Below are 17,301 nucleotides of genomic sequence, written 5' to 3'. Positions count from 1 at the left end.
ACATTTTGTTTTATACTATATATAAATGAAATTGGAATTGTTTTTTGTCAGCTTGCCTTGATGTGATCAACACACTCACTCACACACTAATTTGTCTTGTCTAATCTGTAATATGAATATGATGTGTGAATGAACTTGAATGATAGATTTAAAACAAAAACAAATGTTTCTTACAACTGGGATATTCATCTCACAACTGGCCCCCACTCACTCTCCATACTCTCTCGTCCCAATTAAGCACAATAAGAAGACAGGCTGGATGATTATGGGGAAACTTATTCCCAAGTGGCATGCCTCAGTTGGTCAGGCTGTATACAACAGATGCAGATTGTAACGATCATTCATCCTAACCAGCACTTATGCAAGTAAGAAGTCAAGTGAACTAAAAACATAGCTTTCACATCAGTTTTGCATATTGCAGATAGGGTGTTTTTTTTAGAGAAAGAGAACAATTAACAATGGTTGTTATTACCGAATATATGTTCCAGATAGAAGAAGTTGAAATACAGCTCCAAATTAGAATAAATAATGTAAATTAAGTAATAGGCTGACTAGTCTACTTTTCAGCCCCACTCAGGCCTAAAGGCAAACCTTTCCTTTTCCCTCTTATTTGCAGGCTCTGTGAGTCAGAGCAGTAATTCTGCTGCATGGCAGAGCACATGCTGAGGAAGCAGCCCAGTCTATTTCTCTTGTATTTCAAATTAATTTGAATTCGGATGGCTCACAAATTAATCCAAGCACAGCTATACTTTATAAGCAATACATGGATGGATGGATGCATTGAATGATTTATTTATATAAAGGCTACAGAGCAGACAACCTACCCATTTATGGGAGGATTTTGATTTAAGCCTTACTAAAAAAGTGATAATGACCCATGAGAAGCAATCATGTGGCGTAAATTGGCCTGAGGCATGAAGAAGGCAGATGTGTGTGACTTGGCTGTTATAGAAGAGTAGACCAGCACATGGCGCTGTTACCCTATGCAGCCCGTACAATCTGCTGTGCGCCTTGCTTTACCGAAACGTTGTCATTAATTTGAAATATTTGAAGGAAGGGGGGCAATTTCAAAGATAAACATGGTTTCACTTCAACCTGAAGGAATATCATATTTCAGTTTCTAGAGATTGTAATATATTATTTTCTAAAAAAAATCATTACTAACTAAAATCATTTTTTCAAGTGGCACTTCTACTTCATTATTTACCGTAACCAGTCATCGTTTTAGGTGGAATTCTCGCGATATTTGATGTAGCTGAAAATCCTAGGAGCAGAGCAGGGAACTTGACATGTCAACAAAACAGATACATTATCACCACACAGGTAACATTACACGTTGTCTTATGTGCTATGAAATAAATATGAAAACTCATTGCGGGGTTGAGTTTCACGTCGTGTCGGGATAGTCAAACGACACAGAAAGAAACCGAGCTGAAGTGCCGTGTGTAGAGTGACGGTCCACTTAGCTTTGCTGTCAACCACTCCACGTTAACATGGTAGCTAATTATCCCGTTATCACACTGAATGCTTTGGGTGTGGTACTGACAACATATAACAGACAGTACTGATGTAAAGGCACGCTTAACTGTTTCTGAAACCCCGCTACATAACTTATATTTCCGGTTATACCGTTAGCTCAGATACTTTGTCAGTGTTGAATCTGTTTAGCTAGATAGTGCATCGTTTTTAATGATTTGTGACAGCTGTTACACTTGAGAGATGTACTGCATTTCCTGAGTGTAAATGATGTTAAACATCATTAACTATACCATTAGGCTATGTCTGATGTACAGCTCTGTCTTTGTTTATATATTTTGTATCGCTACTTTAACTACTTGCATAACAGTTGATTAATTCGAATTTAGTGTAGGCCTATCTGTTGAAGGCAAATTCATATTATTTTATACATTACTATATTTAACGTTTGCTGTATTTATTAATATTTGCATTTTTACATGTGTTTCTATGCATATTGTATGATCCTTGTTAGAAAGAGCCTGAGAAATAAGTTAGCCTCTTCATTGCCAAGAACTGATACTCTCTAATTGTTGTCATTATGAAAATAATGAACTTCAACTTGTCTACATATACAAGCTAAATGATGCCACTATCATTATACATTAATTGGGGCAGTTGCCACATTATTCAGATATTTGCCCGTAAAACAAATATAAGGGGCAACAATTCCCCTGTGAAAAAGACAATTTATTATGTGACTTCTGTTTTCATTTTAGACACTCATCTCATATTAAGGACAGTGAATTCTGTGACTCATCTTCTACTTTCTCCTTCCTCATCTACATTCTCCTCTGTGTTAAATCCTTCATGTAGGCATGTAATGGTGTGGAGGTGTGGAATAGCCTGACAGGTAACCTCACCTGGACCTAGATCCTCCACCAGGATCTTCACCTGCTCTATGACAACCCCTCCGCTAGTGTCGCCTTTTGGCGGGCAGCCCCCCCTGCCCCAGCTGCAGCAGCAGGCCCAGGCAGCACGGGATGTCAACACGGCCTCGCTGTGTCGCATTGGGCAGGAGACGGTCCAAGACATTGTCCTCAGGACCATGGAGATCTTCCAGCTCCTCAGGAACATGCAGGTCTCTCTCTCTCACTTTGCTTGAATTCCTGTCAAATGTGGTTACAGCCCCCCTTCAGATGACAATTTACTCTCCTTCTGCCTTTCATGTTATTTGCCTTTTTCTGCCAAAGCTTCAAAACCCTTACAAAACCCTTAATGCCCTTATTGCAATAGCATGAGAGAAGTAAAAAAGGGAAACATGGTGACACATGGTTAACATAACATATTAAACAGCAGAATGTAATCACAAAAAGCAAAAAGTAAACATACAAAAATATAAAAGAGCATCCAAAAAAGTAATAATAGGTCTTATGGTTACAAAACAGAGCACTATTATGCAAATAACAAAACAGCTGTCATTCAGGAAGGCAATTCTTTGATGTGTTTGGATGCAGGATTATAAAACAAGTCAGTGCATGCAGAGTGAATAGTAAAAGAAAAGCTGTTTACGAAGGCGAGACATCAGTACAGCCAAACCGCCAGAAGCTTAATCAGCTCTTTGTAAACTTGGGATCAACTCCCAAGTGGATTTATGGGACGGAAGAGAGTATCAATTTCTTGTAATTTGGTCCTTATATGGATTGTTAAATAAACAAAGAAGTCCAAATGATGTGTAATTTAGAAGAAATTAAAATCAGAAGCGTACATGCAGAATTCTGCTCAGGCTCAGATTTAAATAACTTGAAGAAAAAACACATTATTGTAATTTGTACAACCTCTATTCTACCAGGGATGTCATTAATAACACATTCTTATTCACAATAGCAGCCTTTCGTTTTGGCAGTTACAAAATATATTTTGGCGAAAGATAAATCTAATTAATTATGATTAATGATTTACTAAAACATGGTCACTGTCACAAATAACACATTAGTAATAAGTTGAGAGCCTGATGATGAGGGCTTCAGAGTTTAACGGCATCCAATACATATTCAATGAAGCCAGATATTTGTAATAAAAATGTTGGCTGAGCAATGCATATTTCCTAACAGGAGTTGTTTGACCAGTGTTGTCAACTTGCTTATGATAGGATATCCACACTAGCTAAACAAGAGTTGTTTCTCTTTGGTATTCAGTGATTTCTCTTGGTTGAAGGAGTACTACTTTCTATTTATATTGTCAGAATGTGACATTGTGCTATTTTATATAAAGATCCACAATCAAGGCCACAAACTAACTTTACGTTGCATATATTCATACGTTGTTAGAGAAACGTATCTTTTGGGATGGTGGAAAGTTGCAAGAATGACATAAAAAATGAAGCTATTGGACCTTTTGGGTATTATATTCAGGATAATGGAAGTATTTTTTATCAGTTTACATGTAGTTCAGCTCTGACGGTGTCCTGAAGGCGAGGTCAGCATGAGTTCATCATGGATGTGCGCGCTCCTCCTTAACCTTGTTAAAATCAGAGACGGGCCAACAAGCTCGCCTCCGCCACAGAATACACAAACAGCATTGTTGTGACTTTTTCTGATCGCAAGCTGCCTTTATACTAAAATTCTTAATTTCTCTTCTCTTCCCTGCCTCTCTCCCTCTGTCCGTCTGTCTCCCTGCTGTTTCTCTGACTCTGTCTTCTCTTTGCTTGCCCAGGCTTGTTTCATGTTATGTAGGGTGTTTATAATCAGACAGTTTTGCCCCAAAGGCTTGTCTTGTTTTTCTTTAACACCCGTTGTAGTTAGAAGACAATGATGCCGCCTCAGTATGAGACTTAGTAAAACATTTAAAAGTTTATCAACTAAAGCATTTAGTATTTGATGTAGCGGAGTTGTTTGTGTGATTTTATTTTTATTATGAAAACCACTTACCATATTGTTGCGGCATGTGGCGCAGTGGGTTGTGCATAGGTGTTGGGTTCAGGGGGTCACAGGTTCAAATCCCACTGCAGTCAGCATGTCGTTGTGTCCCTGGGCAAGACACTTCACCCCAAATTGCTCCTGTGGGGATTGTCCACAGTCTTGAGTATGTAAGCATAAAAAAAAAGCGTCTAACATGTAATGTAAAAAATGTAATGTTGCATGAACACAATGATATTTACTGCATGTTTAAGACTGGTTGCTCTTAAGTAAGAATACATGTATTTTCATTCAGTGAACGTTCATCTTCCCTGCATAAGTGCACTGCTTCTAATGAGATATTACCAGTTAGGGGAACAACAGAGGATTGGAAGTGCATTTGGCAGTCAGGAGGGATCAATGACTGTTTATTTTTATTAGCTCAAGCTAAATTGTAGGGTTGTGCTTTGCTTAACACAACGTTTTCCTCTGTGGTGATCCTCAGCTGCCTAATGGAGTCACTTACCAACCCAACACTCACCAGGACCGTCTGGGGAAGCTCCAGGAACATCTCCGGATGCTCTCTGTGCTGTTCCGCAAGCTGCGCCTCGTCTACGACAAATGCAACGAAAACTGTGCCGGGATGGAATCTATTCCTCCAGAGGTGAGACATTGAGACACTGGTAACATTTGACCTAATTTTCTCATATCGATTTGATTAGATGGTAATTGTATGTTGCCAGTTTGAATACAGGTAATATTTTGGATACTGAAGTCAAAGAATCATGTTTAATCAAATCAAATCAAATCAAGTTTTATTTATATAGCACATTTATAAACGATTTATGGTCGAGCCAAAGTGCTGTACATATAATAAAAATAGCCTACAGTAGAGACACTTTACAGCAAATACAACAGCACAGATTGTTCAGAATATCAGTATGAGAAAAACGACACCCTCTATCCTTAGACCCTCACATCGTACAAGGAAAAACTTCCAGAGAAAACCCACAGTTTGAGGGGAAACAATGGGAGAAACCTCAGGGAGAGCAACAGAGGAGGGATCCCTCTCCCAGGACGGACAGACGTGCAATAGATGCCGTGTGTAAATCGAAGAGATAATACATTTTACAGCATATAGACCGAATGTTAGGAAATGCATGTGTCTGTAATAAGAAGATGAATCCACGAGGATGTCAGCTACAATCCTGTGGAAGCCATCAGGGAAGCAGCATGACGAGACCCAAGGCAGGACCGCAGAGACAGGTTCAGCCACGACCCGAACGTCCACGACTTAATCCAGAACTCGGGATAGAGGATCCAAGACACAGGACTACAGCAAGAGGATCAGCCTCGACTCCGGATCCCGGCGTAGATATAGATACAAAACAAGAAAAAAAAAGATTTGGCTGGGTTAATCGGAACAAGAGAATACACAGACACAGACAGAGAGGGAAAAGGTCATTGGATAAAAGTTATTCTTGATAACCCTCTAGAAAGATCTCATGAACTTCCCCACTCAATCTATCAGGACCGAGCAGTTCTATTAGAAGTCCAAGGTAAAGGCACAGGCCGGCGCATACCGCTCATGGAATCCCTCACCATATGAACTCTGACCCCTCAAGTGTACAAGTGAAGAGACACCATGTGTCAGCTCCTTTTTAGAATAGTATTTCTTCTCTTCTCAGAGAAACAAGGGTATGAAAAGAACAGCCAGAAACAGAGGAAGAGAGGCACAACGTGACTACGTAAATACACTCTCCTGTATAAATTAGTTCAAGGGAAAGGGGGTGAAAAACTAAACTAATCCAAAGAAGGAAGTAGAGAGGCCTAAATGCCCTCTCCTAGATTCAGTTAAAGGAAAGAACTGGGGAACAAACAAGTACAGGAGTCAACGTCAACACACTCTCCTAGAATAGTTCAAGGTAAACGGGGTAGGAAGAATATAGTAAGAAACAGCTGAAAAGGCGTCCAAGAACGCTTTCCCTCTAGTCCAGGGTGAAAATGTAGGATAAGAAACAGAGATAGAGAGCACAACAACCTATCTCTTCGTCAGATGCACTCCCCCGCCTGGATAAGCGACTCTGAGCCCCATCCCCCTCTACCAGACCTTAGATCCGCAGAGGGAGAGGGGAGGGACCAACCCCAAGGGGGGGTTTAGGGTTTTAAAACCCAGCAGAGATCCAAAAATGGATGAAGAAGTAATTACAAAACGGTTTATAAAACCAAGAGGTTATTCCTCATATTTCTAAAATGTTCTAATCTAATTCAGGGTTATACCAACTCAGCATCAAGCTACCAGATTTAGCAACCAATTCAGTCTAGTCAGAACCTTCTCTAAGGTCTCCCCGCCCCCAACCTACTAATCATAAAAAACTGAAACCCCATAAAACCCCAATAATATTAATAACATTTAATAATGTTAAAAATAGTATCAATTCTGTGGATAACTAAATAAATAAATAATTAAACAAAAGCCAGAGAGAAAAAGTGAGTTTTAAGTGTTGATTTAAAAATCCCCAGGGTCTGGGCCGACCTCACATGGAGGGGCAAAGTATTCCAGAGCCTAGGGCCAGCTGCTGCGAAAGCTCGATGCCCTCGGGTTTTAAGCCTGGTCTTAGGCACTATCAACAACAGCTGATCAGCCGACCTTAAGGCTCTGCCTGGGGTATAGCGATGGAGGAGTTCGGCTATATAGGCAGGAGCCAGCCCATTTAGGGCTTTGAAAACAAATAAAAGTTTAAAATCTATTCTGGACCGAACTGGAAGCTAGTGCAATGAAGCCAGAATTGGGGTGATATGGTCACGCTTTTTATGGCCAGTGAGAAGACGTGCAGCTGCATTCTGAACTAGCTGGAGGCGTCTAATTGAGGCCTGATCCATACCCACATACAGAGCATTGCAGTAATCCAGTCTCGAATGTCAGTTGTTTTCGATGTGCTAATGTTTTGCTCTTTAGGCTTGGTTAGGCAGCATTGGGCAAAAAAGCCATTATAAACTTTGAGCATATTGTGATTCAAATGGTACACCAGGTTAGGCCTTTTTAATAGAAAAAGGCAAAAAAAAGAAAAGCCAGAATTTGAAAGTACCTCATCCTGCAGCCCCCCCCCTCTCTCTCCATGCGCTTCATACGGTAACCAGCTAAACTATTAGCTTGAAACATGTTACCCTCTATTTGAAGTAATGTTTGTCTTTGTTTCACTCCATTGTATATATTTAAATTGGAAAGGCAAAATGAAATATAATATTGCAATAACATAGAATTAGGGAATATATTTATTTGATCTTATTGGGGTTTTTACCTTAAAATAAATTGTGATTTTATTGACCCCCTTTTATTTTAATTGACATTTAATGACATACATAGCTTTGATTGTAACTGAATTGATTTGTTTTAACAGGGTAGGTTGGCAGAGAAAACTGTCCATGTCCTAGTAGTCCATAGTTTAGCAGAATAATATTAATATAGTATCAAGAACAGACAGTCAACAAATACAACTTTGATCTGACAGTTAACAAGATTCATGCTCAGCGAGGACAATACCAGACAGGCAGAGAACATGCTGTATAACATAAAGTTATTTAGATGTAACCTCTGGTGGTTAGATAAGTTAGATTTGAATCCTACCTCACATAACCTTGAATTGAGTTTGAATGCATACACCTACTGCACTTAGTTTTTACTGGATGAGGTTGCAATTGCTGTTGCGTAGCAACTTTTATTTAGACGTGATTGATTGATCCTTCCAGATGCGAACAATGTTGAGTCGTGCTGTATAAGCTTGTCAGGATTTCTGTTTGGTGTGCTTGCTTTCAGCCAATGCCTCATATAGCCCAGCTTTTCACACACACTGCCTGCTAAATTAGGAAGGTGTTAGTTTAAAGGAAGCAGGCCATAGTTACTGCATCCCCCTCCCCCTGATCACACACACACACACACACACACACACACACACACACACACACACACCCCCCCATCCACCCAGGGGGACTCTTATCTAACCTACTCCCTCTAGGTCTGTCTCTTTTCTCCGCTCGCAGCAGATTCATTGGTCGCTTCAGGTGAGTCTCCAGGGTCTCTTTACTGCTGGTTACGGTCACCATCCACCTTCAGGAACAGCAGCACTTGAGCTCAAACACACTCCTTTCTGCTTGCCTGCTCAGACACACAAAAATACACATGCATGCACACTATTGTGACCCGCCCAACTTCATATACACCATGTAGACATGCATGTGGCCCACTGTAACATGTCACAAACACACATAGGCTCATGCACTGTTAGGGTCCATGCAGGGCTACAGGGAGGCTATCCACCAGTGTTTGATTGGATTTATTACTGCGGCAGTCCCTTCCCAATTTCTGCAGATTGGCTCGGAGCTAATCTCTCTCACCAGACTCCTACTGAGGATAAAGGAGGATGTGGGAGGAGACTGTTCTTAAATTGGAACACATTTGTGATGCTTGCCATCATGGACATTATCCACATTGAATAATACAACCGCTCGGAAGCATTTCTTATGGTCCATCCACTGGATGTTGAGTGACCCTCTTTTGCAGTTTCGCCTCTAAATCAAAGCCTTTAAAGGTCACCTGTTATGCAAAATCCACTTTTTCATGTATTTTATACATAAACATGTGTCCCCTCTGTTTAAAGAGATTCTGAAAGTTTCAGGAAAAAAGATTCGCTCACTTTTTGTTCTGATCCATTTATATAAAAACCTGTCTGAAAATGAGCCACTTTATGATGTCATAATGATTTTTTGGCTTGTGTAACCATTAGCCAATAACCAACCAAGGTAACCCCCCCCCCCCCCCCCCCCACCTTATCACCTGAAACTCCTCCTAATCAGCACTTTTGAAACAGGGCTGAAACAGAGGGGTTCATGGGATGCTACAATGCATGATCTGTTTGGTATTTAGAGCCAACACCAATAGAGACATGGCCCATTTTGACATGTTTCTTTGCTGTAATGGTGTAAAACCGCATTGACTCATTACTCCACCTCGCTATTTCCCCCTTCTTATTTCCACCTTATTTAAATGTTTATCTGTTTCCCCTCCAGGCTGAGGCCCGGCCCGGGGCTGACCAGCCAATAGCTCAGCTCACCGTGTTTGTCTGGGTTGCTGATTTTGGCTCCGGCATGCACGCCATTTATCATCCCGCAGAATTCAGGTGCCTGCCTGACAGCCGCTCACTATTGGCTGCCCGAAACAGGAAGTGGAATCAATGACTCAGGCAGTGTGACCTCATCGCAGCCTAATTAGCAACAGACCCGTTTAATGAACAGCTGGAGCAAATGCACAGTCAGCGCTTTCCCCTTTTTTCTTTCCAGCTGTCGTTTTTTTCGTTGCAGCTTTATCCTCATCTTTTCCCCAAACTCTCACACTCTGCATCCCTTTTTTCCTCTTCCAATAACACTTTTTTACTTCTTCTTTCTATTTTCTCTTTTTTTCCTCTAATATATTGGCTCTCCTCATTTCCTTATTTCTCCCTCTTTTTCTCGTTCTTGTTTTGAATCTATTTATTAATGTTGGCTTTGTTTCACTCTCTTCCTCTCCAGCTCTCTCTTCTGCCGTTCCATTTTCTGTGTCATGCAAGTGTTCCTCCCCTCTGTCATTTCCTGCTCTGTTCAGCCACTCTTTTTCATTTCCCTCTCCTCTTACCCGTTCACCCCGCAATTTTGTTGTTATTTTCTTTTCAGCTTGTCATCTACCCTTTTCGTTTTGCCTCAGCCAGGCAACATGGAGAACTTCATTAGCCCATTCTTCTCTGTCAGGCAGGAAACCACATCCATCTTTCTGTGGAAGAGGCAGGGGTTATGACTCACACAAGCACACACACATGCACACACATACAGACACACAATAATACACTCTCCATTTGTGTTTCCCACCCTAATCAGCATATTTCATTTTCCCCTCCGAAGCTGCCAAATCATCCCGCTGCATTTCAAATTCAATATGTAACTGGCTTCGATCTGAAATGATCCACATAAAGACGTTCTTCTTTTCCTACTTTAAGTTTCCCCGAGCCAGAGACAAGCTCATAGTTTGTCTGATATAATGTCCCGTACATGTCTTTGCCGTCTTTTCTCTCTCCAACCTTCAGTTGGAGTTGCAGCTTGGCATGAACCTCGGCCTGGAAACTGACAGGAGCACTGAAAGTTATCCAGATGTTGACATCTTTATGTCATTGTACTTCTTACCCTCTTCGTCTTCGTGTTTCAAGTAATCACTCTTTACTTTTCTCTGTTTGTGTTATTTGTTCTCCTCTTTCTTGCCCTTGTTTCCACCCATCTCCCTGCTCTCCTGCCCATCCTGATCCTACAGTCCTTTCCTCACATTTCATCAGTTTGTCTTCATCTCTCTCCGTCTGCTTTAGTTTTTTTTAACTCCATGTTATTCTTGACGTTGGCCGGCTCCAGCCTTACTCAAACACCAGTCAGTCATTACTTCCAGACTGAGCAGCTTTCTCAAATCATCGTCTAGTGTCCGCAGGGCCTCCTCTCCAGCTGCACAACCTCAGGTCAAACCATGTAGAAAGGCAGAAGAATAGCAACAACTTGGCATGATTTAGATCACCATCTTGCCAAGTCATCATTGAAGCAAGGTGTGTTTTCAGAGTATACAGCAGTTTTTATTGGCTTCTAGTTTTTTGAAGTGTTTCCCACCTAATCTGTGTTTGTGATCTTGTCTGGTATGATAGTATTTGTTTGGAGAGGAAACTTTGGAGATGTTATTCTGTCCTTGCAACAGGAACTCATTGCTTCCAGTCTAATAAACTACTGAATATGTTTTTGAAGCTCTATTTGAAACCCTCTTAAAAGTGGCGCCATACTGTAGGTCTGAAAAATGGTTGGTGGGTATTTGAGTGTTAAACTATAAAATTGACTTTATGTCAACATAACTGATACGCTACATTTCCTAGAAACTCTGCACAATAGCGCAGACATTTATCTACATTTACACTTTGTGTCCATTCAGCAGCTCTACAAAGATCATCAAGCTTATCATCGATCACACATTCTTAGTGTAAGACTTTTGATGTCCTTTATGTACGATTGCCCAGGAACAGTGTGTTCTCAAGTCATCCGCGCATGACTTGATGTGTCTGCAGCCTCCTCCTGTCTGAAGCGCCCACTGGGGGGCAGTATGATGTAAAGCAGCAGGCGGTGACCCTGCCAGCTCTCAGGAACGCCGACTCGCCTGAAGGTTCTCGCACATCAGCCTCGCTGTAGTGTCAAGCAAAGAAGGTCAAGCACACACAGCGTTTAAAAATGAATTAATCTCCCACTCGTTCTCTCTACTGTCTCTCTCCACGTTGAAGAGAGACGGCTGAAACTCAGCCTGTGTTCAAGAGCTTACACAGAATCCCCATTTTCACCTCACTTCATGGAGACAAGGTTATCAGACAGCACAGGGAAGCCTTCAGTGTAGGATGGCAGTTACACGCCGAGCTTTCTCATACGCACATAGCTCTGACCTATAAATGCACTCAGCGAGCATATAGGGAATATGTGTATATGCAGCACCATGCTTTTAAATGGATCATGACAGAAGAAGAGAAGGGAGGAACAAAAAGAAAGACATACAGTCCTTCACAACCTTTCTTGAAATGAAGTTGACTGCCACTAAAGTAAAACCGCTATGATTTTACAGTGTAGATGCTGTGTGAGCTGTACTACTGTAATTGATAAACCCAATCCAAATCAGTTGTCAGCTTTCCGAAGTGATCCTCTTGCAGTCGTATTGTTTTACAGTCAATAATATAGCCGGATTGTTGTTTGCTGTCTCTCTTCCAGCAACTGATACCCTTTGTGGAGGATGACAACTCCAAACACGAGGATCGCTCGGCCGGCCAGAGCCGCCCCCCTACCGAGGAGAGGAGAGAAATCCTGGAGGTCAACAAGGTATTGTGTTCTGTTTCTCAAAAGCACAACACTGTATGGGTTACAGGATGTATTCCCAGCTTGCTTAGTAAATGAAAAACGTGATAAAAATAAAAAGAGATCGCAAGATTTCTATCATAGCTTAACATGATGTTGTTTCAGATAAGTGAAGTTTAAGCTCACCTCGGAAATTCATGCGCCCCCAGACATTTCAAATCTACCTGAGCTTAAGCGAAAAAACTCTTAACATCATCTCAAAGATAAGAAAAATAATTAAGCGTGGAATTCATTACGGATTAGTCATTTTACTCTACATCTTAAACCCTTAAGCCTTAATAGCCCTCTTTTCATTTTTTGGGTAGCAGCCATCCAGATTATGAAGCTGTGGTTTCTACAAAACAACATTTAGAGGATATACTCGATACACTTTACTGTTCGTTGATAGAGTGCGTGTGTATAAAGGGTTCAATATGCTGGGGAAAAAGGCAATTCTGATTTCCAGAGGACTTATTTGGATGTAGATGGATTTAGATTATTTGCTGGTGGTAAAAGGTCTTTAGTTGTATTTGAATGACACCTGCCCAACTCTCAATGGAGGTCACTGAAAGTCAGAAGGGGACATGGCACTAGGGGAGAGAGGTAGATGCTGAAGTTTCTGGATGTTGTTTGGCTAGCTTACTCTAAACTTGCTTAAATACATATTACAGAGTACCTATGGACTGGTGTGATGGTTCCCAGTTTTAAAGCGGACCTGAGAATGTGTTTTTTTTGTCTCTTCATCTCCTTAGCCTTTTTAAACCGTGAGCCTTGCTTAACCTCAGATTTGAGACGTGGGTCACAGGGTATCCTTCGCTGTCATCAAAATAAATTGTTACATATTTTTTATATACCATATGCTAATAGACAGGGGTGCACAAACATGAAGTCTATGTTTAAATGTTAGCACCCCCCGAAGAGGCTCAAGCTCTTACGTTGAGTCTGGAGTTTCAATACATTCGGAATTTGGCCGTGTAAAATTTCCTCTTGGGTTGCCGTACAGCCAATGCGTGACGTCATTGGTAAGCGTAACGGACCCCGAACACATCTGGTAGGCCGAACACATATGGTACCTACACCGGTCGCCGTGCGCACAGACGGGGCTGCTGTTAACGTTGTGGGTTGATTATTTTCATTTCCTCGGTCCTCGGTATCACCGGAAGTTGATTTGTCTGCGCCATCTTGAGGCGCTTATTTCTGCCGGAGGAGCGAGGAGCGATAATGGAGGAGCGATAATGGAGGAACCACCAGACCATCCTCCGATGAAATCCACAGATACTCGCCCCACCCCCTTACTGTGTATCACTCACTGATTGGACGATGCAGTGCATGCACTGATCTGATGCTTCTTGACATGAGAGCAGTTTCCCAGCGGAGTGAAGAAAATACATGAAACTCACGAGAGTCACTCCTCAGTCTATACTGTGTTTTATTTCAATTCATGTATCATTTAGTTACAAATATTTGATATATCTGAACAACAAAGTGGTAAAAAATGTTTTATTCATTTATTGGAAACATTTTCATGATCGCTTTTTTCGTTTATACATTTTAAGAATGGCGTTTATCTTTTTTGAGAATGAGTTCTTATTTTATTTAATGTATTTGGGTCTACAACAGATGATGCAAATGTTTGTGTCAGTAAATGTATACTAACAGAGGCGGGGGTGTTTGTGAAAATAAAGGGGACAGAGCTGGCTGCTGTCAGACGAACAGCTGTGCAGCGTCATCACAAACGGACGTCGCTTCACGTGACGCTCCGGAAAAAAGGACGTCCCATTGCTCTTAAAACTCATTTCCCTGCTTCTCGTGGTTTCCTTGCGTCTCTCCATGCTTCCCTGGTGGGAGGGACTAAACGCAGGGAAACGACGCAAGTGAGGGACGCAAGGATTCCATTTAATCGACCTGAGAAGGACCCCTGGTGTACAACGGAATTGTGCCACAACTTCCGGCGCGAGTTCTACGCGCTTTCTCCACTAGCGCCCACCCCTCCCGTCAACGTTCAATACCACACCCCCACAGACACCCCCCCACCCCCCGTCAACGTTCACGAAACAGAGGGGCTGAACACATAACTTTGCGTGGGCAGCCCTGAGTACCACTCCTGGTACTCATTTGAGTAACTCACTAAGAAAGTGATGTGCTCCCCTGCTAATAGAGGTTAACATATCTAGTACGGAAACATTCATTTACTACAGTAAGTAATCAGCCCACCTATTTCATGGGGGTAGTGGAGGGGTCGTGGGAGTTTGAAAAAGTGTTCCTCCTGTCTTCTGGTGGGTTAACGCCATATAACATATCATTTTCAACCAGCCTTGTATTATTGCAAGTTGGGTGGCTCCCTCGTCTGCAAATGATTGGAAATGAAACGTTTAATTCTAATAACCCCTTTTGATATACCTATTCAATGCTTAACTCATGTGCAAGTATAGTGTACGTTTCTTAAAATTGTACATATCTTTATTTAAGGGCCTTTTCCAAGCTGTGTTGATGTGATGCAAGGCATTCATTTGATTTATTAATCAACACATCATATCATGTAACATAATTTTGTTTTTATTGACACCCCTTGTAAGGACAGGTGTGTGTTGCCAGTATGCAAAACAATTTCAAAATTCTAGTATGTGTCAGTTTATAGTCTAGATTCTAGAATATGAGTATAATCCAAAAATTCAAGTGAATGAGCTTTCCATTAGCTACAAATAGCCGACTTGAGCAAGAAAGCTGCTGATGGTGTTTATACACTGAACAAAAATATAAATGCAACACTTTTGTTTTTGCTCCCATTTTTCATGAGATGAAATCAATGATCTAAAACATTTTCTATATACACAAAATAACCATTTATCTCAAATATTATTCACAAATCTGAAAAAATCTGTGATAGTGAGCACTTCTCCTTTGCCGAGATAATCCATCCCACCTCACAGGTGTGGCATATCAAGATGCTGATTAGACAGCATGATTATTGCACAGGTGTGCCTTAGGCTGGCCACAATAAAAGGCCACTCTAAAATGTTCAGTTTTATCACACAGCACAATGCCACAGATGTTGCAAGTTTTGAGGGAGCGTGCAATTGGCATGCTGACAGCAGGAATGTCCACCAGAGCTGTTGCCCGTGAATTGAATGTTCATTTCTCTACCATAAACCGTCTCCAAAGGCGTTTCAAAAACTGTGGCAGTACATCCAACCGGCCTCACAACCGCAGACCACGTGTAACCACACCAGCCCAGGACCTCCAGATCCAGCATGTTCACCTCCAAGATCGTCTGAGACCAGCCACTCGGACAGCTGCTGCAACAATCGGTTTGCATAACCAAAGAATTTCTGCACAAACTGTCAGAAACCGTCTCAGGGAAGCTCATCTGCATGCTCGTCGTCAAGTCGGTTCGTCGTCGTAACCGACTTGAGTGGGCAAATGCTCACATTCGATGGCGTCTGGCACGTTGGAGAGGTGTTCTCTTCACGGATGAATCCCGGTTTTCACTGTTCAGGGCAGATGGCAGACAGCGTGTGTAGCATCGTGTGGGTGAGCGGTTTTCTGATGTCAATGTTGTGAATCGAGTGGCCCATGGTGGTGGTGGGGTTATGGTATGGCAGGCGTATGTTATGGACGACGAACACAGGTGCATTTTATTGATGGCATTGTGAATGCACAGAGATACCGTGACGAGATCCTGAGGCCCATTGTTGTGCCATTCATCCACGACCATCACCTCATGTTGCAGCATGATAATGCATGGCCCTATGTTGCAAGGATCTGTACACAATTCCTGGAGGCTGAAAACATCCCAGTTCTTGCATGGCCAGCATACTCACCGGACATGTCACCCATTGAGCATGTTTGGGATGTTCTGGATTGGGGTATACGACAGCGTGTTCCAGTTCCTGCCAATATCCAGCAACTTGGCACAGCCATTGAAGAGGAGTGGACCAACATTCCACAGGCCACATTCAACAACCTGATCAACTCTATGCGAAGGAGATGTGTTTCACTGCGTGAGGCAAATGGTGGTCACACCAGATACTGACTGGTTTTCGGACCCCCCCCAGACCCCCCCAATAAAGCAAAACTGCACGTTTCAGAGTGGCCTTTTATTGTGGCCAGCCTAAGGCACACCTGTGCAATAATCATGCTGTCTAATCAGCATCTTGATATGCCACACCTGTGAGGTGGGATGGATACTCTCGGCAAAGGAGAAGTGCTCACTATCACAGATCTTTTCAGATTTGTGAACAATATTTGAGAGAAATGGTTATTTTGTGTATATAGAAAATGTTTTAGATCTTTGAGTTCATCTCATGAAAAATGGGAGCAAATACAAAAGTGTTGCATTTATATTTTTGTTCAGTGTATATTAGCAGAAGGAAATAAGAGTTGACTTTTTTTATATGTCATGAGGTGTTCATGTGGCGGACATCAAACACATCTAAGAGCTTTCGGCGGACATCAAACACACCTAAGAGCTTTTTCAAATGTATTCACTGTCAGATATGTTTTAGCCCAGGTCTAATAGAGAGGCTGCTTTACGACACGCTGAAGTGCAGAGCAGAGAGCTTTTCTTCAAACTGACACACCACGTTGTCAGTCAAAGTCTCAAAGTTTGTTGGAGAAAGATTTAATCCCGAGTCATGGCTTACATGCTAGGGATAAACAAGCATGAAAGCGCAAAGAGAATCATTAATTAAACATATCCAAGATTAATAAACCAAGACAAAATTGTGTTGTGGATGAGGCTGTGAAATAACTCATCCTTAACCAAGCTGCACAATCTTACAAGCATTAAGTGTTATATTTATTCTAAAAGTCATAAGTCCTTTATTTTTCGACTGCAGTGGTAGCTGTGTGTAAAACCAATGGCAGAAATATTATGTCTTGATTTGATGACACATTTTTGATGAACAATTTCCTTTCAATGCTAACCTTGGTAAAAAATACATTAGAGTTACTGTGAATGCTTCAAAAGAAAAGCCACCACGTGCTTTGAATGATTTTAATGTGAAGCAGCAGCAGTTAA

General features: G+C 41.6%; 1 protein-coding gene across 1 annotated transcript in view; it reads left to right on the top strand.

Annotated features, from left to right (window-relative positions):
* The first annotated feature begins 1,213 nt into the window (after window positions 1-1,213).
* Window positions 1,214-17,301, top strand: part of med30 (mediator complex subunit 30) — a 36,318-nt gene continuing 20,230 nt past the window's right edge. Inside the window, exons 1-4 of the mRNA XM_034210465.1 lie at window positions 1,214-1,323; window positions 2,332-2,596; window positions 4,858-5,016; window positions 12,159-12,266. Of these exons, the coding sequence (XP_034066356.1) occupies window positions 2,417-2,596; window positions 4,858-5,016; window positions 12,159-12,266 (447 nt within the window). The 5' untranslated portion in view covers window positions 1,214-1,323; window positions 2,332-2,416. The remainder of the gene's footprint in view (window positions 1,324-2,331; window positions 2,597-4,857; window positions 5,017-12,158; window positions 12,267-17,301) is intronic.

The sequence above is a fragment of the Gymnodraco acuticeps genome, unplaced genomic scaffold, assembly GCF_902827175.1.
Source record: "Gymnodraco acuticeps unplaced genomic scaffold, fGymAcu1.1, whole genome shotgun sequence".
NCBI classification, from domain to species: Eukaryota; Metazoa; Chordata; class Actinopteri; order Perciformes; family Bathydraconidae; genus Gymnodraco; species Gymnodraco acuticeps.
Note: the sequence above shows the minus strand (reverse complement) of the source record. Positions and strands in the feature narration are given on the sequence as shown.